Source organism: Miscanthus floridulus, chromosome 16, assembly GCF_019320115.1.
Source record: "Miscanthus floridulus cultivar M001 chromosome 16, ASM1932011v1, whole genome shotgun sequence".
NCBI classification, from domain to species: Eukaryota; Viridiplantae; Streptophyta; class Magnoliopsida; order Poales; family Poaceae; genus Miscanthus; species Miscanthus floridulus.
In genome coordinates, this window is record NC_089595.1 from 110,845,817 (window position 1) to 110,867,543 (window position 21,727).

At 45.3% G+C, this 21,727-nt stretch overlaps 1 protein-coding gene across 1 annotated transcript; it reads right to left on the bottom strand.

The window, feature by feature from the left end:
* Window positions 1-222: 222 nt before the first annotated feature.
* Window positions 223-1,784, bottom strand: LOC136511276 (transcription factor LATE FLOWERING-like). The gene is made up of 2 exons (XM_066505404.1): window positions 1,666-1,784; window positions 223-1,505 (listed from the first exon to the last, which is right to left on the bottom strand). Exon 2 carries the CDS (start codon window positions 1,426-1,428, stop codon window positions 223-225), a length of 1,206 nt encoding a protein of 401 aa, XP_066361501.1. The 5' UTR covers window positions 1,429-1,505; window positions 1,666-1,784.
* Window positions 1,785-21,727: the final 19,943 nt, after the last annotated feature.

Below are 21,727 nucleotides of genomic sequence, written 5' to 3' on the forward strand. Positions count from 1 at the left end.
TTTTATCCATGAGCGCCGCAAATACCCCTTGCATCCCTAAAAGCATTTCTGCAGCATGATTGCACCTTTCACCGATCCAAAAAAAAGCACAGAGAGGTGGGTAAATTAAATTATTTTGATTATTATTCCTCAGAAATAAAGTAAAGACTTTGTTAACCTCAAAACCGAGTAGTTCTCTCATATATCACTCACACATCCATGGTTACATGCATCACTAGTTCGCTAGAAGTGCGTGTTCCTGTTGGATTTTACGTAGCCACCAATGCCGGCGCCATCTCTTCCAAAGGCAACACCGGTGCCACCACCACTGACACCGAGGCTCCCCGTGTAACTCTGCGGCAGCAAGCTGCCGTCGTGGTAGCCACCATTGCTAGGGTTCGCCCTCTCCAGTGCCTTGACCTGCGACTTGAGGAACTTGAGGTAGCTGGCCGCCTCGTCGAGCATGGACGTCGTGTCCATCCGGCTTCCTCCCGGCACGAGCCGCTGCAGCACGCGCAGGCGCTCGCTCACCCTCTCCCGCCGCAGCCGCGCCGCCACCGTCTGCGGGTCGCTCGAGATCCGCACGTTCTTGCGCCGCGGCTTGCTCTGTGACGATGGCGCCGGCTCGGAGCCGGCCCCGCACACGAGCTGGTGCACCGGCCGCATCGCCGCCGCGCGGTAGATCATCTCCTTCACCTGCGCTAGCGCCTCCGAGTCCGGCTCGTACCCGCCGCCAACCGACGGCGAGGACCCTCCTGCCGCCTGGTGGTCGCCATGCCCATGCCCGGCGAACGTGATTCTGGTTGACGACGACGACGTCGCGGGGAGCTTTGCGCCACGCCGCGGGGCTGCAACCTGCGCCTCCGTTGATGTGGTCGCGGCTATCGCAGGGTACTTGCCCAGCTTCCGCATCGAGGCGAGCGCGGCCGTTGCCTGAGGCAGCGCCGACCGCGACAGGGCGCAGGACGGCGACGCAACCTCCGTGTCATGGCATCCACCGCCGCCGCCGCCGCACGTGTTGGACTCGCCGGAGGAGATGTTGCCATATTTGCCGCCCGTGGTGCTGCTGTAACCGGAGAAGGCGTTGCTCGACGCGGTGGGCTGCGCGGGCTCCTCGGCCTCGGCGACCACGACGTCCGAACCGTAAGCGAACGTGTCAAGGAGGCCGCCGTCGTCCAGTGCGCCGGTGACGATCGCGAGCATATCCGCCGTGTCCAGGCTCATGAATCCGTCGGAAACGGAAAGACTCGCGCTGCCGTGGCCGGGCATGAGGTTCTGGACCGGGTGCGACGAGGGCAGGTTGCTGATGAGACCGCCATGGTCAGAGCGGAGGTCGAAGCCGCCGCCTAGAAAAGCGCCGAGGAGGCGGCCGTCGTCGTCGCCCTCTCGGCTTGGCAGGCATGGATCTGCTGCTGCATACTGCATACTCCAGCTGCCGAAGTCCTCCATGATTTATACACCGCCGGCGTGCAGGAACCTCAGGCAACAAGACTTGATACAGGTTTACTGCTGCAAAAAGATTGCAGCTTCGTGCAAACAAAATGAAGTCTTGTCAGTGCTACAAATTTGTGAGACGATATGCAATTACAAAGTTACAATACTTCTCCAGCAGTAAAACACAGAGCAAAGCAGAAGAAACAAGATCATCTTTCAGACTTTCAGCTAGGCAATACGTCAGTAACTGACCTGCCTCGCAAATCGCACAATAGCAGGCAGATTGATTGAGGAATTGGTTTGGTGATGCAGGTTCAGGCCGCCTGCACCGATCTGTGACTGACGAATTCTGAAGACTGCAGGCTGCAGCGCATTGCAGGGTAGCTAGGATGGTCCTCGATCTACTCCCTGTGGATGCCTGTGCAGATGGGAGACTTTTATAGACGCCTTGAGGTGTAGCGCTGGCCAAATTTGTTTCCTTTTTCGGTAGGAGAGAGGCATCTTGTGGAGGCACTTGCCGTTGGGGGACAACAAGGGTCAGCAGTGTCACAGCTCATAACTAGCAACTGACAGTTTGCCTTTGCCTGCACTCAAATGGTAAAGGGGCCTCCGAATTCTATGGTAACTTATTTTTGTCTCTGTGAGGCTGATGCAATAGGTCAACTAACATCTTTTATTGTTTTCTTTTGTTTTCAAATTTTAAAGATGATGATGTGTTTGGTTCTAGTAGAGTGGCAGCGTGCAACAGGGCTGGATATTATACCTTCATTATATACAAAAAAAAGGTTCTAGTAGAGAAATGGTTTAGACCTCCCTTGGAACAACCTAGAAGTACAAAGTTGCAAAATGTATGAATTGTACAACATAGGTACTTCTAGAGAAAATACAGCAGAGGTACTTTTAGCGAACACAAAGTGGAAAAAACTGGATCGGTACATTCACCATGAAGAATGTTCCCTCCCTCTACAACTCCCGCCACGGGGGCTATTTATACACGCCCGTAGGCTTTCTATGGACAATACTACCCCTACAACTACTACATATTCGAGGTATATTCTCGCCTACCTGGGGCATACTCGCCATTCCGGAGGTATTGCCCGCCTCGGATAGCGCCAGCCCCCCTGGTCCCCGCTTGGTCCCAGACCGTGCCGCCTCTTTGCCGATTGAGCGGGCCCCGACGGACAGGAGGTTGTCGCCATCCTGTCCCTCGGCGGCGCTCTTCCCGGACAAAACCTACAAAGTCAGCTACACAATCAAGAGTTAACTATTCGTCTAGGTGAATAGCCCAGACCGCCTTGTTGTTTTCGCCGGTCTCTTCCCCATACGAAACCTGCAAAGTCAACTACACAACCAAGAGTTAACTATTCGTCCAGGCGAATAGCCCAGACCGCTTTGTCGTTTTCGCCGGCACCTTGCCGCTCGATCCCATGAGCACCGAGCCAACTATCCGCCAGGCCGAAGGTCAATTCGCGAGGGTGTCCCCCAAGATGCTATTCGCCTCGATGGAATGGCGTGCCGGCTTGCCCGCGCCTTTCGACCGGGCGAACAGGGCGGATCCTGTGCCCGGGTTGCCCTAAGACCCGGACATAAGGCCCACATTTCGCCTTGGCGAAATGGTGACGGTCCTCGCAAGAAGCGGGTCGTTGCTTCGAGTCATTTCGCAGATGCGAAATGCCAGATGCACGCTGGGCGACGGCGTATGAACCTAGTGGGGCGCCCATAGGCTTGGGTGCCCCCAACAATGGTATTGGGCACTATTCAGAGGTAACTTCTATCATTTGTATATGGTATTAGACAGTATTGGTTGGTACAAGTACATCGCATGAAATTTTGGAGTTTTGTGGCAGGGTTACGTCACATGATAAGGCTAATGATGATATAGGACAATGTATTGATGTATATAGCGTCTCTGCAGGATTTGTAGGATATCCAACAATGGACCTAAGTTTTTATACAACTCTACAATTTTCACACAGAGGAAGATAAACTATAAATCTTAGCGAATCCATTAAGATATATATAGATTTCCCCCCTGTTTTCTTTAAGCGTAAAAGAACAAAATGGCAAGCCTACGCTGAGGCATATCTTTGAAGTAGATGCGATGTATATAGATAAGTGTACAAAAGTCAGCTGGGCGCAAATAAAGATAGAGCAGCATGACGAAAGAAAAGAAATGAGAAGAAGATGATGTTGTATTTAATGGATTTTCTTTGATTCGAGCAAAGCAATGCAAGGAGCAGTGGAGCACACTGCACACTGAAGTAGTCTATGTGCACGCTGTGCTGAGAGGACCACACGCTGAGGATGATGTGCAAACCGATTGCAAGATAAAGAGTCCCCTTACCGAAAAGAACAAAAAAAAAAAACAAAGAACATGATGAGTAGATAAAGAAATAATACAGACTCTATACGCATATAATAGTATTATGTGAGAGAGAATAATCTGAAACAAGCTGGGACCTGACCAGCCGAACACCCCCATTGCGGTATATTATTTGCTACGACCTGGAACTTGTAACACAATATAACCCCGTTTGGCCAAGCTCAGCTTCACCATATAAGCTTTTTTTTAATAGCTTTATGAGCAACTTTTTTTTTTGAAGCTAGGTTGTTTTAGAACAAGTGTTTGACAAAACAGTTTTACATGATGGAACAATGAATATAATGACTATAATATGGGAGATGAAGATGGGATAAGCTATTTTTTTCAGCTTCATTCCAACTCATATCTTTGTGAGAGGAGGAGAAAAACAGCTTCACCCATAAAGCTATTTAGAAAAGGAGTGTTTGACAAAAAAAAACAGCTTACAACAGCTCATGAAGCTGTTGTGAATTGTGTCAAACAGACCCACATATTTGTTTCATCACGCATGCCTGCATATTCTGGCCGTGTTCGGCTGGCTGGCTGGCTGGTTGCCGGCTGGCCAGCCACCTCACAAAAACACTATTTACGTCCCGTCAGAATAGTATTTTTCTCTCACAACAATCAGCCAGAACAGTATTTTTCAGTCCTGCCGAACAGGCCCTCTATTAAAAAGTAGTCAGTTGTAATATCCTGGTAAAGGTTAAACGGTGAACAGCTGGCGTGGTATATTTTTAGTAGGGAAAAAGGTAAGCATGGTTTAGATCCTGTTTCCTAAAGAGCTCGCACCACAGGTAAGTTGGGTATATGTACGTACGGTGTACCGGTGTGTATGCTACACATACACATGTATTTGTATATTTGTACAATTATACTATAGCATGGTGCTATGTGAGTATGTGCCATGGCTGCTTTGATATTGATTACCTAGGCTGCTTTGAGTTAGTACTTGGGACCAAAGACCTCATCGTGCCACTGCCATCATCTACTCCTCTCATCCGTGCCGCCGTGCAAGTTTTCGTGCCCGTACTATTTAAACATCGTGCCACTGCCATCATCTACTCCTCTCATTCGTGCCGCCGTGCAAGTTTTCGTGTCCGTACTATTTAAAGGACATGATTACTGTCGGTGTTTCGAACAAACACCAACCAGTAAATTTATATTTGTTGTGCGTTAAATTCGGATGGTGTACCAAAGGATACAAGGTTTATACTAGTTCGGGCTGAATGTCCCTACGTCTAGTTTGCTGCTGCTCGTGTTATTAGTACTGAAAAAGGTTTATAATAGGGGTTACAAACGGTCGAGAGAGGGACAGGTCTCAAGTCTCTGATAGAAAGGTCGAAAGAATGCCAAGAGCTCGGTTGCTGCTCGGCTGTATGTTGTGTGTGGAATTTATGCGTCCCTCTAGTGGGGTGTCCTGCCTTCCCTTTTATAGACCAAGAGGGGAGCAGGGGTTATAGATGGGAGAAAAAGAAAAAAAACTCAAGGTAGAGAAGGTCCTTCGAGGGTGCCGGGCCTTCCTTTTTCCTTGAGCATGCCCTGCTGACATGGCAGACCACGCTAGGGATAGCATGTTTCGTTGATCCTGATAGGGCCGGGCTCTGACTTCATCTCAGCGAGTGGTCATGTCCCCTCCTCCCCCGGCGGACGGTGCGGTGTGTCAGGACGTCGAGCCATGACTCTGCGGAGAGTAGACGGGAAAATAACTATACGCCTATTACTGTAGATGATGTGAGTTCTTCCTTGGATTGTAGTGGTTGTCGTATACCTGTGTTAGTATCTGTACCGGAGGGCTAATGACGGCACCTACAACACTGTTCGGGCTCTATTAGGTCGAAAAGGGCTTAAAGCGCCCGTCTCATCGTATCCTGACGGTACCTTCCTACAGGCGTGCAGGGCATGGTCCTCGGTACTGCGGTTGACCTGAGTGTCCTGTCTTACTTCCTACTCGTCATCATGAAGGAGCAGGGTGCAGTCGTCGGGCGAGGCGGAGCCAGCCCTCGGACGTCGGGCGAGGCGGAGCTAGCCCTCAGACGTTGGACGAGGCGGAGCCGTTGGGCGAGGCGGAGCCGTTGGGCGAGGCGGAGCCTGTCCTCAGTCGTTGGGCGAGGCGGAGCCCGCCCTCGGCGTCGGGCGAGGCGGAGCCAGCCCTCGGCGTCGGGCGAGACGGAGTCTAGCCCTCGGGGGTCGGGCGAGGCGGAACCAATCTTCCGTTGTTCGTGCAAGAAGCGTAGTAGTATTCTTATTTGACCGAAAACGTCAACGTTCAATGGTTATTAATTTCACTTCATTGGGTACCCGGTATTAGGCCCCGACAATTACCCACGAGTAACTATGCATACAGCAAAATGGAATATTCGTGCCTGTTAACTGAACAAAAATATTACTAAAAAAATCTTGGAGAGGCTACTCCCCAAACTAGCAGGAACACACATACAGTACTTCATTGCTGGTAGCAACATGAGTTTTATTTGTTCCTTTTAACCTTTGTCGTCTAAAACGCTGGTCAGGTGTTTAGATAATAAGAAGTGTAGCTTGTGCATGTTAATCGGTGTTTTCTTAGCGTTTAAGTTTTTCGAGAGGTTACATAATATCCTAGAGTCCAAACGATCTATTCTACGCATTGAGTGAACAATACACTTATAACCAGATAAATGATGACCAAGGACGTTCTCTCATGGTAACATGGATATCACAGGGTCCATGTGCACATGTATTATGCGCCCCATGTCCATATCCTTATCCACACACGACCATGTTTGCAAAGGTCGGCTCTGATACATTTGTAACGCCTTAAAATTTAAACCGCTCAGGTGCACTCATAATAAGTGAAAAACACGCTACCACCAACCCACTTACACATGGACTTATTGCTTCACGTAAAAGAGTTCACATAGGGAGCCATTACCACAGTTACTCCCTCAGTCCTGTAATATAGTGCATTCCAAACATTTTATGACAACTTAAGGGAATGCTCAAATGACGCACGTACCCATAGATTAATACCAATTAAGATATTTGTCCTCAAATTATGGTTTCTTTTTTAATAAACTTTGCCAAATCTAGGCATTGACACCTGTAGAACGCACTATATTTCAGTATAAATTTGGAAAGTCACAATGCACTATATTTCAAGACAGGGGAGTAATAACTAAGATGAAACTAAACCCCCACAATCTCAAATCAACAATTACATGGGCCACCATGGACCTAATTCGAACATGTGACCTCTCTCTTCACTTGTCACCTCCTAATTATCTCCCTAGCAGATGAGTAACGCTGTTCTTTTTTACTTTACCTCTATGAACCTTTTTATTGCTTATTTGTACTCTAAATGATCTTAAATAAGAAATTTGTCAACTATGAATTTTTAAATCTCATTGAGCATGCTAACTTTGATTAGAGCACGTTTCCATCTAGGGTCACTTGAAAACTAAAAAAAAAGATGTGGTGGTGTCAGACAAAAAGGCTGTCAACTGCATAGTTTTGGACCTCCTTAACCTATAATTTTTCTATAAAATTTATCTTTTTTCTGGATTCGTACAAAACTATTATATATATTAATCTATCTATGTGGCCTCTTTTTTCTAAAAATGACGCTTGAGACGGTTGTCTCTAAAAATGTATTCTTAGAGGCTATCAGCTTAAGCAAGCTTCAATGAAAAAAGAGACATAGCTTAAGACAACTGCATTTAAAAATATGGCTATATCTAAAGGCAAGCATTTTAATATGACCGTCTATAGAAATCTATTTATAGAGACATTGGCCATGAAGCTGTAATCACCATTTTTTACTACCTGTACAGTAAAAGGGGTGTCATGTGAAAACCGTTTTTTTTTAGTAGTGAGGGGTTTTTTCATCCCAAACCTCCTTGCCACCGTGTACCAGTCCTGTCCTCGATTGAAATCGTCTGGAGCACACTCCAGAGTATTTACTAATGCTCAGCGAGTACACACCGGAGTACACTCTTTGGTTTATCCACAAATTTTGACATTTCTCTTACATATATTAATTATTCACTATCAAAATGGTAGAATTCTTCTAGTGTTTTTAAGTAGTAATAAAACATTACCGCTAGTCATAACACATGAATCCTCACTACGAGACATTTGGTAGGAAAAGTTTATACTAAATTTTGAATGCTAAAACATTATAGAAAAAAGCAACGTCACTAGGAGAAGTCTAAAATTATGGTTATGATTAGCTTATGTCAGGTGAAATGCATGACGACCGATTAACTCATTTCATTTCAGAGACCAAATAAAAAACAAGGAACGAGAAAATGATGACCACTTGGTTGCTCCAACCAAACATATATACCACCCTGGCAGAGTGAAGAGTGAACATTGAACGGTGTGGCCAGATAAGCAGACGACTCTACAATACAAGCTAGCCGTACTTACTCTATCTGACGACGTTCACTTTACCTGTAGCTAGCTAGTACTGAGCCTATAACACTGAATCCTGGTTCTGTTCTGGTATACTTAAAAGAAAATGTAAAACGATCGAGCGTCAACTGAAGTGCGATCCTCCATTCCTCCTGGCGGTATGGTTTCCATAGTTTCTGGTGCTGATAGCCTGAAACGCATCTCATACGTCTGACGAAGTGTCATCAGTACTCAGTAGAGCAAAGAGATCGACAGGCTCTGCAAAACGGCACCACTAGCTGGCTGCCTTGCCCGGCTTGGTTCTTGTTGGCCTCATCAGAGAATGAGAACGCTGAGATCGACACCAGTACAGCGACGATTTCTGTTGGTGGTGACCATTTTCTATAGCGGCAGTTCGTAATCTATAGGCGGCACTAGAGATAAAACGATGGGGCCAGACCATGAGTCGTCAATGTAAATTTATTTTTACTGGTTATTTTCTTAAGTTTATCGTTAGTAAGGATACATGATTTCTACTGACGGTAGCCTTAAGAAAACAGTAAGTAAAAATATGTTTATAGTGGTAGTTTTTTATAATCTAGCGCCACTACAAATACTTTAAAATTAATTTTTTGAGTTTCTCAAATGATCTCGGGTGGAGAAATGGTCTGAACAAAAGCTGTAGGATTCAAAAAGATCTACAACTTTGTAGTTGACAACTTTTTAAAATTTAGGGCGTAGAAATTATGTTTTAAGATTAATGATTTTAAAATTTATATTTTTTTGAATTTCTCAAATGCCCTCCAATGGGAAAATGATCAAAAACAAAGTTATAGATCTCAACGAGATCTAAAAGTTTGTAGCCGAAACTGTTTTCATTTGAATCCGTTTAGGGTTTTAAATCTCAATTTTAAAATCTGCGGTAGTAAATACTAAGGGTATATTTCTACTATTTAGTCATAAGTGGCTTTGGGGTGTGAGACTTGAGGTGCTGAGTTCGATTCCTGGGGATCGCATATGCATGGATTTCTTGTGCGCGAGCCTCCTCAGATAAATTTTTTTTTAGCCCGATTTATAATTTTTGAAAATCATTTGTAGTGGCGGTTTTCTAAAGAAAACAACCAGTGTAAATCATTTGTAGTGACGGTTTTCTTAAGAAAACAGCCAGTGTAAATCATTTGTAGTGGCAGTTCTCTAAAAGACGCCTGTGAAGTTCGTGATTTTTTCACACTAACGGTGGACAAAGGCACAGTCAAAATAGGTTTAGAACCGTCATTACATATGTTCTGTGTACTTGTGCGAGCCTCAGCGTCTCAGCGAAGAATTTAATGGGCACCGTCGTACACTGTAGCGAGATGCGATCGATCCATGAAGAAGAACGGTCCCCGGATTTGCGTTGGTCCCGATCCGATCGATGGACGGCCGGACACCGGACGCCTCATCTCCTGTGCTGCTGTGCGTCATGCAGATCACACAGTGCATGTCCGCGTGTGGGCTCGCCCCCCTCGTGCACGCACGCGCCTCCGGCCGGTCCGCCGCCCTCCGCAGGTCGATGTCGATGCATGCACTGCATCGCATGCTTGCCATATGACTCCGGCCGGCGCGGGCCCTTCGTCGTGGTCGTGCACGCCGCGTCCTGTTCCCCGTGGGCCGTGGTCGCACCAGTGACCCATGCATGGAGACCCGTAGGCCGTAGCCGAGCATGAACTGTGATTTTGGTTCACCAAGCTAAGCTGGCTCGCCAATCTACACTCTACTCAGCAGTTCAGCACGACAGCACGCACGACGACGACAGCACGAGACTCGTGTCACCGCCAGGCGCCCAGGCTTGTACGGCAAGCATATGTGCAGACAGCAGAGTGTGCATTTGCTAAGGGGTCAGGACCCTCAAAATTCTAGGGACTCAAAAGAATTTAACTACTATAATTTGTATTATTAGTACTAATAAAACAAATCGAATGAATAATAATTAAGGCTCTGTTCGGCTGATAACAGTCGGTTGAAGCTGTTTTATTATGAGAGAAAAATACTGAATAGGGCCTTAGCAGTCACTGATACTACTACGGGAAGCATTATTCGTAGACGTTATTAGGATGTTTCTCTATCTAAGGTTATTTGAAAAAAAATGAATGTCAAACTAAGAAAACTTAAAACAAAACTTTCGGGTCTTAAATAATTTCAAATGAAAAAAGTTGCCAATTATAGAGTTATAGATCTTTTCAACTGTTAAAAGTTTCATATAAAAGTTGTCTTCATCGAACCTAATTTTAAAAAGTTATCAATTTTACCGTGTTGCACTTATTTTATAAGGCGGGCCGAATTTCCATCCATTTCTACAGGCGGCTCGAAAGTCTAGCCTCTAAAAATCGATTTAGAAAGCATTTTTTATGGATGGTTTTCCATAGAGCCGACTTTGCCAAAAAAAAATGGGGACGCATCTAAAATGATTCTGTAGTAGTAGTGAATAAAATTTTCTTTTCATCCCATGGCCAATCGACTGCTAAGACCCATGTATTTTATTTATTTACATGTTTTTTTCATGAAAACATTTTCTCTCACACAAGTCGGGAGATTTTTTTCGAGAAATTAATTCCTATCTCATTCCCTGAAGGATAGAACGTCCGTGGACCATGGTAACATTGATATGGGCCGGGTGCGCGTCCGTGGACCGTGGCAGTTGTCGCGTCGATTCTATTGGTGCGCGCTGCGCTGCGCTGCGCCATCCCAAGTGCCAACTTCTGGCGTCTGGCGCTCTGTCGAGTGGCGAGCGATCTGGAACCCATGGGCACGGCAAGAGGAACCCCACGGCCCAAACCGAGCGAAACAGCAGTTGCCCCGCCCCGCCGCCGGTTTTGAACACGCGCCAGTGCAGTGCTGCTTCGGATCAGGCCGTCGTCAGCTACGGCGGATTCGCACCAATAATTCACCAGTTCCATCCAATCCATATCCAGGCATATCGAGATATCGTCGCTAGGTGTAGCCTGTAGGTAGGTAGATAGATGGCCTCACGTCAGAATCAGATGTCCTGAATGAATGCCACGCCCCGGCGTCCCGGCCGGCAACCCACCCTGGGTCCCAAAATCGGAACAAAAGCTGCAGAGCCTGGGCTGCCTTTCCGCTTTCGTTCGCGGAATCGTGCACGTTGCCGTCACCCAAAGACGAGACACGCGGCGGCGCCCATGGCGATCGGCCATGGCACACACCCAGACACAGCACAGCAGAAAAGGAGACGGACGCCACACGACGAAACACACACTCGCTCCCAGCGGCGAAGCCAAGTAGTACGCTCCTTCTCCTTCCCTCTCGGCCTCCTTCACCCAAAAAGGCAAAGAGGCAGCAATGAGTACGAGCCCAATCAGTGGCCGCTCTCACCTGTGACGTCGTCGCCTCCCCGGGGCCGGGCAGCAGCTGCGGCTGCTTTCGTGCTGCTCCGTCCCGATTGGCGGACTGGGGGGTAGGGTAGCTGCACAGCACAGCACAGATTCCATTTCCACAAGCACAACACACCGCAAGGAGGGAGGAGTACCTGTTAGAAACGACACCGCCTCTAAACCGTAGATCGAGATAAGCATCTTACTTAGGGTTCTTCTAGTTCGTCCTGCGCAGTTGCGCCGTAGCCTCGTTGACGTTGGTGTCGAGAGAGCTCGGCGCGGTGGAGTCCAGCGTGGTGGAGACGAGGTACAGTGCTGATGCAGAGGCGACGGTGAGATTGGTGGCGGCTTCCTGTCGCCAGCAGCACCCTTCTTTCGATTGGGTTAGGTTTTCTGTTAGTGGGTCACGGCGGCTCCGGTTAACCTCGTAGTTCGAGCCCTGATCCCCACCTCTCTTTTTATAGTGTTGTACGACAGGGCCCACCAACCATGTTAGGATTGAACGCCCCCGATCAGTGCGTAGATCAAGGACCCAATAGACCGTTGGGCCTATTGGTGGAGATCAACTAACATTCTTCCCTTTGATCTCACTACCATCTTTCAATTTTATATCATTTACTTTTGTTCATTCCATTACAGATTAGCGCATAGAGCATGTTTCATCATCACGGTCAATTACCGATAGATTTAACAGCTATAACACACCACTCTGTTCTGAAATAGATACTTAACTTTGGGTCTTCTTTTGTCCAGGAATTTTAGGCTTTCCCTTAAACCCATGCTAGATACATGTTCTCTGAACACGTTGGGTGGTAAGCCTTTTGTAAGCGGATCCACGAGCATTTTTTTGGTACTTATATGCTCAAGACTTATGACATAATTTCGGACTTTATCTTTCACAACATAATACTTTATATCAAGGTGTTTGGCAGCACCACTTGACTTATTGTTGTGAGCATACTGTACTGTCGGATTATTATCGTAGTGTAACTTAAGTGGTCTATAGATGTCGTCAACCATCTTCAAACCGGGTATGAACTTCTTTAGCCAGTTCACCTGTCCCGTTACCTCATAGCACGCTACAAACTCGGCATACATTGTGGACGATGTAGTGACGGTTTGCTTTGAGCTTTTCCATGAAATAACTCCCCTTGCGAGAGTGAATACACATCCAGACGTGGATTTTCTATCATCTCCCGCATAATCAGAATCTAAATATCCCACTATATGGAGTGAATAAGATCTTCTATACGTCATCATAAGGCATTTCGTTCCTTACAAATAACGTAAGACTTTCTTTACTAATTTCTAGTGTTCTGTTCTAGGATTGTTCTAGAATCTGCCAAGTAATCTGGTAACAAATGCCAAGTCAGGGCATGTACATACTTGAGCATATTACAAGCTTTCGACAGCTGAAGCATATGGAACCGCTTTTATTTGATCGATCTTATATTGGTTCCTGGGGCAATGAAAATCATCATATATGTCGCCCTTGACTATAAGAGCAGGTGAGGGACTGCATTTGTGCATACTGAATTTCTTTAAGATTCTTTCTATGTATACCTTTTGTGACAGTCCTAATACCCCTTTACTTCTATCTTGGTAAATCTTGATCCCTAGAACGAACGAGGCGTCACCAAGATCTTTCATATCAAATTTTGAGGACAAAAACTTCTTTGTCTCCAGTAGTAGACTGACATCACTACTAGCAAGTAAGGTGTCATCCACATACAGGATAAGGAAGATAAACTTTCTATTCTTAAACTTTGCATAGACATAATTGTCCTCAACATTCTCTTTAAACCCAAAATTCTTTATTGTCTGATCAAACTTAAAATACCACTGTCTTGAAGCTTGTTTTAATCCATAAATAGATTTCTTTAGGCGGCATCACATTTGTTCTTTTCCTTCCATGACAAAACCTTTCGATTGTGCCATATAAACATTTTCCTCTAAGTCCCCGTTGAGAAATGTCGTCTTTACATCCATCTGATGTAATTCTAAATCGTAATGTGCCACTAATGCCATTATGATTCTGAATGAATCCTTATATGAGACTAGAGAAAAGGTCTCATTGTAATCAATCACTTCTCTTTGTGTAAAGTCTTTTGCCACAAGTCGCACTTGAAAGGATCTAACAATGCCTAGAGGGCGGGTGAATAGGCGTATCTAAAATTTACTGCAAATGCTAAGTTCAAATCTGTTAGTCAATGTTGGAAGTCCCAATGTTTGGGTCAGAACTCCTGACGTTGTCAGAAGTTCCGGCGTAAACGTCAGTAGTTTCGACACCTACGTGAACTACAAAAGCAGTGCCAAAATTTAACTTTGCGGATAAATAATCTTACAATGTCACTTCCTAGTGGTTTGGTGAAGATGTTGAGTCACTCTCTTAACGCCGTAATACCTCCAAACCGTAGATCGAGTCCAAACCCTAAAATAGAAGTTTAGTAGAGAAAGAGACAAACAAATACAAGTAATCTCTAGCAATTACAACAACAACAACAACAATAAGCACACAGGACACAAGGATTTATCCCGAGGTTCAGCAACCCCACAAAAGAGCTCCTACGTCCTCGTTGTTGAGGTGACCACCAAGGTCGGAGTCTCTTCCACCTCCTTGCCTCTCTCAAAGCGACCACAAAGGTCACTTGAGCTTTCTACTAAGAAATCGAAGGGTGATACAAACTTTCCAAGGCTCTTCCACAAGATGGAAGCTCTTGGACAATGCCTAGCCGGCTAGGGCCAAAGCTCCAAGAGTAATAGACACAAAATCAACCGGCTTGACAAAGAAATCAAGTGCTCAAGCTTGCCAAAGTGATGCTCTCACTTAATCCACTCTCCTTTCACTCAAAACCCTAAGGGAATCGAAGATTAGAGCAAAAGGAAAGGGGAGGGGTGCTTTAGTTGCTTGGGAGCTCTTAAGCATGAAGTGGGTTAGCTGTAAATGAGTCAGTAACGATTAGAAGTGAAGAGAGTGGTATTTATACTCCAAGTGAAAATCTAACCGTTCAGATCTACGTTGGAAGTTCCGACGCAGATCTCGAGACTTCAGATGTTAATAGAAAACACTGTACACATAGGGTCAGAAGTCTGCGCGTGCAAGTCAATGTCGGAACTCCCAGCAAACATCGGGACTTCCGACGGTCAGAACTTCCGACGTACGTCGGGACTTCCGATGTGTGCAGTTAAATAACCAGCCAGCACCGCAGATGCTGGGACTTCTGGCCTGGGTCAGGACTTCCAACAGTCGGAACTTCCGACGTACGTCGAGACTTCCGACGAGCGTAGACAGCCGGCCAGCAGAACCACCGATGTTGGGACTCCTGGATTGGGTCGGGACTTCCAGCGTCCACAATCATCGCGCAGGCTAAGTGACTGGGAGTCAGAACTTTCAGCAAGAGTCATGACTTCCGACTGTCGGGAGTTCCGGCTTACGTCGGGACTTTCGACACCGACAGTCACAGAAAAATAATCTACGTGCTCGTGGATTGCTAGAGTGTCTCTCTTTTGATTTTATTTTAATGCTTGAGCACTCTATCTTCCTCAGACCAACTAAATTTGTATCCCTCTTTATAGTGCTGCAGATCCTAAACTCAAAAAATAAAATTAAAGCCTTTGGAGAGCATTTTGAGTTCATCCGCCTTTTCAACTTCAAGAATTGAGGGATACCATTTTATCTTTATCAACTCTTTGATTCTTTCATAGGACTCATAGCTACGATATGTCTCATTAAGATCATATTAGTCCCTAATTTGGATATCATCAATGCACCAAAATCCACATAGGGGGCAAATACACTTTCAATCTCCCCCTTTTTGGTAATTGATGACAACCAACTTAGGCTTTTATAAGAATGAAAGAATTTAAAGCTTTTGAACCCCAAAATTTATGAAGAGCTCCCCCTTGATGTATGCATGAATTTGAATATCAATTAGAATCATCTATACATGATTTGCATACCTCAAGACAAAAGCTCCCCTAAATTTTGCAATCCATGGGGTGCAATAAGTGTGTGAACAAATGGATATCCATGAAACGAAATTGCAATATGACATGTTATTTCACACAACAAGTAAAAAGAATAAGATGGCCAATATTTCAAAGTAGAAATTTGAAGCAACACATGGCCATCAAAATACATGCACCATCACAAGTAGAGACAAGCATAAGTTTATAAGCTAGATAGATAATCATGACTTGTCCTACAATCATTCATCACAAACATGTATAGATATTTGTCCATCACAAAGTGGCCACCACACGATAAAGTGCTTACAAGCTAAGGGTTTTAAAAAGTTTCCAAACAAAATAACCAACTAACTTATTACAAGATATCAAAGCCTAACACTCCCCCTTTGTCAACAAGTGCCAAAAGGGGTAGGCCGCATGAAAAACCAACTACTCATCCTTGTAGTCATCATCCTCATCGTGGTCACCATCATCATCATCGTCGTCGTCTTCATCATCATCGTCCTTGATGTAATCCTCATCTTCTTCCGTCGCCTTGCCCTTGCCATGAGGGCAAGAAATCGCATAATCTTCGTAGGCCGCACGAGCCTCATCATATAGAGACAACGGATCATGGGAAGGCACAATCAGCGGAGGAGGAGAAGAGACAATCCCTGCATGCTGTTCCAGCCAATATAGCCTCTCTTGCATATCGTGCTCACGTTGAGCACTAGCACAACACTGTCCAAACATGTATGTCATTAGGAACTTGAACCTATTGGGCTTCTTTCCAGAGGAGGATAAAGAGAGGGGCTCGGCACTAGAAGAGCAAGCAGCAGCAGCAGGTGTTGAAGCACCACGGCGAGAGCAAGAACCCGAAGCACCTTTCCCTTTAGCTTTGGCTGCATCAGCTTTCTCCCTTAGTTCTCTAGCAGCAATGATGGAGGTCTTATTGGATATCTTGAGGAGCTTTTGCTGAGTGTCATAGGGAAATCGAATGTCAGATACTTGCTCAATGACATGCATAATGTACGGTGCATAGGGAAGATGCTTTATCGAATCCTTAGTAGCATCATGTATCTTGTTCCAAATGTATCTGCTGATGGAAAATTTCTGAAACTCATCACCAAATCGCTGAAACACCTTCTGTGAATCATCACAAAGGTAGGTGGAGTCACCTACCTTCGGATACAAGATCTGTCGCAAGATGTTGTTCAGAACATAATAGTAGGGCTTTAGAAACACTGTCTGTCCATCAGTTGTGTGTCCATCAAGATACATATGCTGGTACTCCTCCAAAGTGAGATCCTCATACTCCGTCAACTCAGTAGCAGTGCGGCCACTGTGACTCAAACCAAGAAGGTGAGAGAAAGTGATGAAGTCCACCTTATAATGCTTGCCTTCAGTGGTCCAATGAATAATGTCAACAGCACCGGTAGGGTCTCTCTCATGATGATAAGAAGCATAAAACTGATAGATTAGCTCGTTGTTCTAATGCTTCCTAAACTCTAGCAGGTAGGACAGCCCCATTAACTGTATATCCTAAACCATCTGCTCCAGCTCGGGTTCCTTATACTTGCCAAGAGAGTATGCATCAATGCACTTCATCTAAAGGACCGGTGGCTCCCTCTTCTTCAAAAACTTCTGATATAGAATGGAATCATAAAAGTCATAATGGAAGGAGTGCCAGAAGCGATACTCAAGTCATAGATCCTTCTCGTCCTTAGCATAAAGGTTCCTGCCCCTCATGGACCTAATGTCCTTAACCCGGTGATGATAGTCCACTGGTAGAGGAGGAGTCCAACCACCTGCCAGATTAGGAGCCATGGCAGACTCCCGCATGATTGGCGACACACCCGGGAAGGGAACAAGCTGAGAGATGAAGCCCGGCCTAGTAGACGGGGTGCGAACAGGTGGAGCAGCAATGGTGCAACCGGCACTCTCAAGAGCTTTATCTTCTTCATCAACAATCGGCACATCCCCAACAAAGGCCAGGGCAGAAGGAGGAGCGGTAGCCGATGACCCTTGATCGTCACGACGACGGGCAGCACGGGAACCACCAGCACCACCACGCTGATATGATGCCTTGGTGCAACCAGACAGTCTGGGGATAGTGGCATGGTCCTGGTTCTTCTTGGAACGCTTCTCCTAATGACGCGAAGGACTTCCACCGTCCATGACTATGAAGAACACGAAGTGGAACTTAAAAAATAATATAAGGAGATGTGAATGAACATCGAGAAGTGAAGAAACAGGAATGGAGTGGTCATCCTAGGGTCGGGAGTTCTGGCCACAGTCGGGACTTCCGACAGCCGAGAGTTCTGGCTAGGCGTCGGGAGTTCCGACGGTCAGAACCTCCGACGATCAAGGTGACCATCCCATTCATGGGGCTTCAAATCATGACATATATTCATACAAGGGAGATAGAGGAGTAGAAAGGAAGAAGGAATATATTCAAAACACAAGGTACATTGGAGTTAGGGTTTGGACGCCACGGTAGTACCTTGAATCGAGAGAGGAAGGAGATGAAGAGGAACTAAATCCGTAGGCCACGAAGAAATCAATGAACACGAACACCTCCACCAATGGAATCTCCACCACACAAACTGAATGTCCACCATGATCCGAGGAAAAAAAGGGCACGAGTGGTGGAACGGGGGTGGGGAGGTCGAGACTGTCGGCAAGGCCTCCGGCAGTGCAATGAGAAGGAATGAGGGCCAGAGCTCCCGATAGGGCAGAGGTGTGGGCAGGGCGTGACATGGTGGCACGAGGAGAGGCGATGACAGTGTGTGGAGAGAGATTGAGGGCGACGAGAGGTAGGGCAGGGAGAGAATAACTGCAGGAGAAGGGACCGGGCCGAGTAAATGAGACGATGAAACGGTGTGGCGCAGTCAAAACGGATGACACGACGGTCAAAAATCCAGATCTGCATCGGAACTCTCGGCTTACGTCAGGACTTCCGGCGGTCGGGAGTTCCAACGCGAGCCGGGACTTCCGACCGTCGGGACTTTTGGCATACGTCAGGACTTCCGACGTAGGGAAACAGAAAAACACCTCAACCTGCACTCACTCTACCATGTGGGGCAAAAATAGGATGGACACTAACATTTTCACAAGTGACTAGATTTTATTCAACCAACACAAAGCAATAGTCACTCATAAAAATTATAAAATAGATTTTGAAAGTGTCACACAATGTTTTCTTAATTCTTTTCTCCTAACTAGATCAAACAAAATGTGTGTGCAAGGGATCAAGCCACGTTATGAGAATCAATGATATTTAGTTCACTCCTAGAAGCACAAAATCTTGACTCATCTAGGGGCTTTGTGAAGATATCGGCTAATTGCTTTTCAGTGCTCACATGATGAATGGTGATATCTCCTTTGGCTTCGTGGTCTCTCAAAAAAATAATACCGAATGTCTATGTGCTTTGTTCGAGAGTGGTTTACAGGGTTGTTTGCCAACTTAATGGCACTCTCGTTGTCACACAAAAGTAGAATCTTGGTTAACTCACATCCAAAGTCCTTTAGTGTTTGCTTCATCCAAAGTAGTTGGGCACAGCAAGCACCGGTCGCCACATACTCGGCTTCGGCGGTGGACAAAGCAATAGAATTTTTCTTCTTAGAGCTCCAAGACACCAAGGATCGACCAATGGCCTACAACCAGCTTGGGTCGGGACTTCCGACGTACGTCGGGACTTTCGACCAACGCAGACAGCTGGCCAACAGAACCACCGATGTCAGGACTCCCGGCTTGGGTCAAGACTTCTGACGTCCACAGTCACCACGCAGGCTAAGTGACTGGGAGTCAGAACTTCCAGCAAGAGTCATGACTTTCGACTGTCGGGAGTTCTAGCTTACGTCGGGACTTCCGACACCGACAGTCACAGAAAAATAATCTACGTGCTCGTGGAGAGCTAGAGTGTCTCTCTTTTGATTTTATTTTAATGCTTGAGCACTCTATCTTCCTCAAATCAACTAAATTTGCATCCCTCTTTATAGTTCGGCGGATCCTAAACTCAAAAACAAAATTAAAACCTTTGGAGAGCGTTTTGAGATCGTCCGCCTTTTCAACTTCAAGAATTGAGGGATAGCATTTCAACTTTATCAACTCTTTGATTCTTTTATGGGACTAATTGCTACGACATATCTCATTAAGATCACATTAGTCCCTAATTTGGATGTCATCAATACACCAAAACCCACATAGGGGCAAATACACTTTCAGCGCTTTATATCTCTCTATATTCCCTTGAGAGTCAAGTTTTGTTTTTTAGACCCATTTACAGCCTAACTTTGATGAATGATCACTTCTCGTGGCTTCTTCAAATGAGGTGGGATCATCCTCTATTTGAAATTCCTCGGTATTGTATACTTCATAGTCAGCAGGAATAGCTAATTTTCTAATTCTTTGAGACTTTCTAGGGGCCTCCACATTTTGGCACATCTTTTGTTTGAGGCTGTTGTTGCTCCCCCTCATGTGTGGCGATAGTTTCTATAGGATCCTAAAGAACAGGTTCCTCATCGTCATTCATTGTTGCCACAGGCAGAATAACAACAGGTGCTGGCACCATAGTGTCTTGCACTGTCGATGCAGCGACAACAGGTAGTGAGAAAAATAGCACATGAATCATCGGAGTGGGCGCATACACCCGCTTCTCTTCAAGATCAATTTCTTGAGCTACTATACTCCCCCTCATCATTTCATCCTCTAGGAAGACAGCGTGTCTCGTTTCTACAAACTTTGTATGTCTATCTGGACAGTAGAAATGAAAACCTTTTGACTTTTTTGGGTAGCCAATGAAATGACAACTTACTATTTTGGGATCTAGCTTCCCAATGTTTGGGTTAAATACTTTAGCCTCAGTAGGACTCCCCCACACACGTAAGTGGTTTAGTGAGGATACTCTTCCTGTCCACAACTCATATGGTGTTTTGGGCATTGACTCACTTGGTACTCTATTGAGAATATGAATGATGGTTTTAACGCCTACATCCACAGGCTCAACGGTAAGGTGGAGTAACGTATCATACTGCGCACCATATCCATCAGGGTATAATTGCGTCTTTTAGCTACTCCATTCTGCTGAGGTTCACCCGTTGTAGAATACTGGGCTGCTATGCTATTCTCCTATAAGAACCTTGTAAAAGGTCCAAGAACTTTGCCATATGGGGTATGCCGACCATAGTACTCTCCTCCATGGTCGAACCTGACTATCTTAATCTTTAAATTGTGTTGGTTTTCAACTTCTGCCTTAAATATCTTATAATTTATCCAATGCTTATGTTCTTTCTTTGATTAGATAAATATAGCCATAATAGGAGTAATTATCTGTGAATGTTATGAACGAATCATAACCATCCACACTCTTTACAGAAAACTGATCACAGATGTCTGTGTGAATAATCTATAAAATTTCTACGCTTCGTTTGACATCTTTCTTAATTTTCTTTACATACTTTTCTTTTATGCATTCTCTGTATTGTTCTAAATCTGAGAGCTCTAATAGAGGAAGAATATTATTCTTAACTAGTCTTTCTATTCTCTCTCTCAAAATATGGCTTAAACGACAATACCATAATTTCGACGACGCATCGTGAGCTCTCTTATGCCACAATTTTTAGATTAACTTTCTGTCACCAGCTGCTTTATCATCTGGGTAGCATATGTCTTTGAAGAGCCAATGAGCTGACTCTTTATTCTATCGAGGTACTCAGTGACCGTGTCACACTCTGAGATTGAGCCCATAATTGTAGGCTTAATCGTGTTCTTTATCATAGCCAAACATTTCTTGTTGGTAGTGACCCGCTTCCTATGCTCAAGGTTATAAGACATCTTTTGGGATTCAAAATCCCTCTCTTTAGTTGCCCAAGCGGCATCGGCCTCATTTGTCTCCCTTACCGGTGCCACAGGCTCAGTGGAACACGGTAAGGTGACTACCCAGTTCACCTCAGCCAAGATGAAGGCCTGGTCAAACTTTTTCTTAACATAAAAAATAACAACAATTGCATGCCTCGATTTCAACGTTGGTCAAAATTAAAACATACAACTGTTCTTATACACTAATTCTACATCACCGTTGGGCAGAAATAGAATTAATGCATAAATCATTAAAATTTACAACTGTTCTTATACACTAATTCTACATCACCGTTGGGCAGAAATAGAATTAATGCATAAAATCATTAAAATTACGATATTGTTATTAACAACGTTGGTCAGAAAATAACAACATCATAATCATGTCAAAATCTTTTTTTCTCT

Bases quoted from the DNA above. Each gene is read 5' to 3' on its own strand.
- LOC136511276 (XM_066505404.1), bottom strand. From the start codon at position 1,428: ATGGAGGACTTCGGCAGCTGGAGTATGCAGTATGCAGCAGCAGATCCA.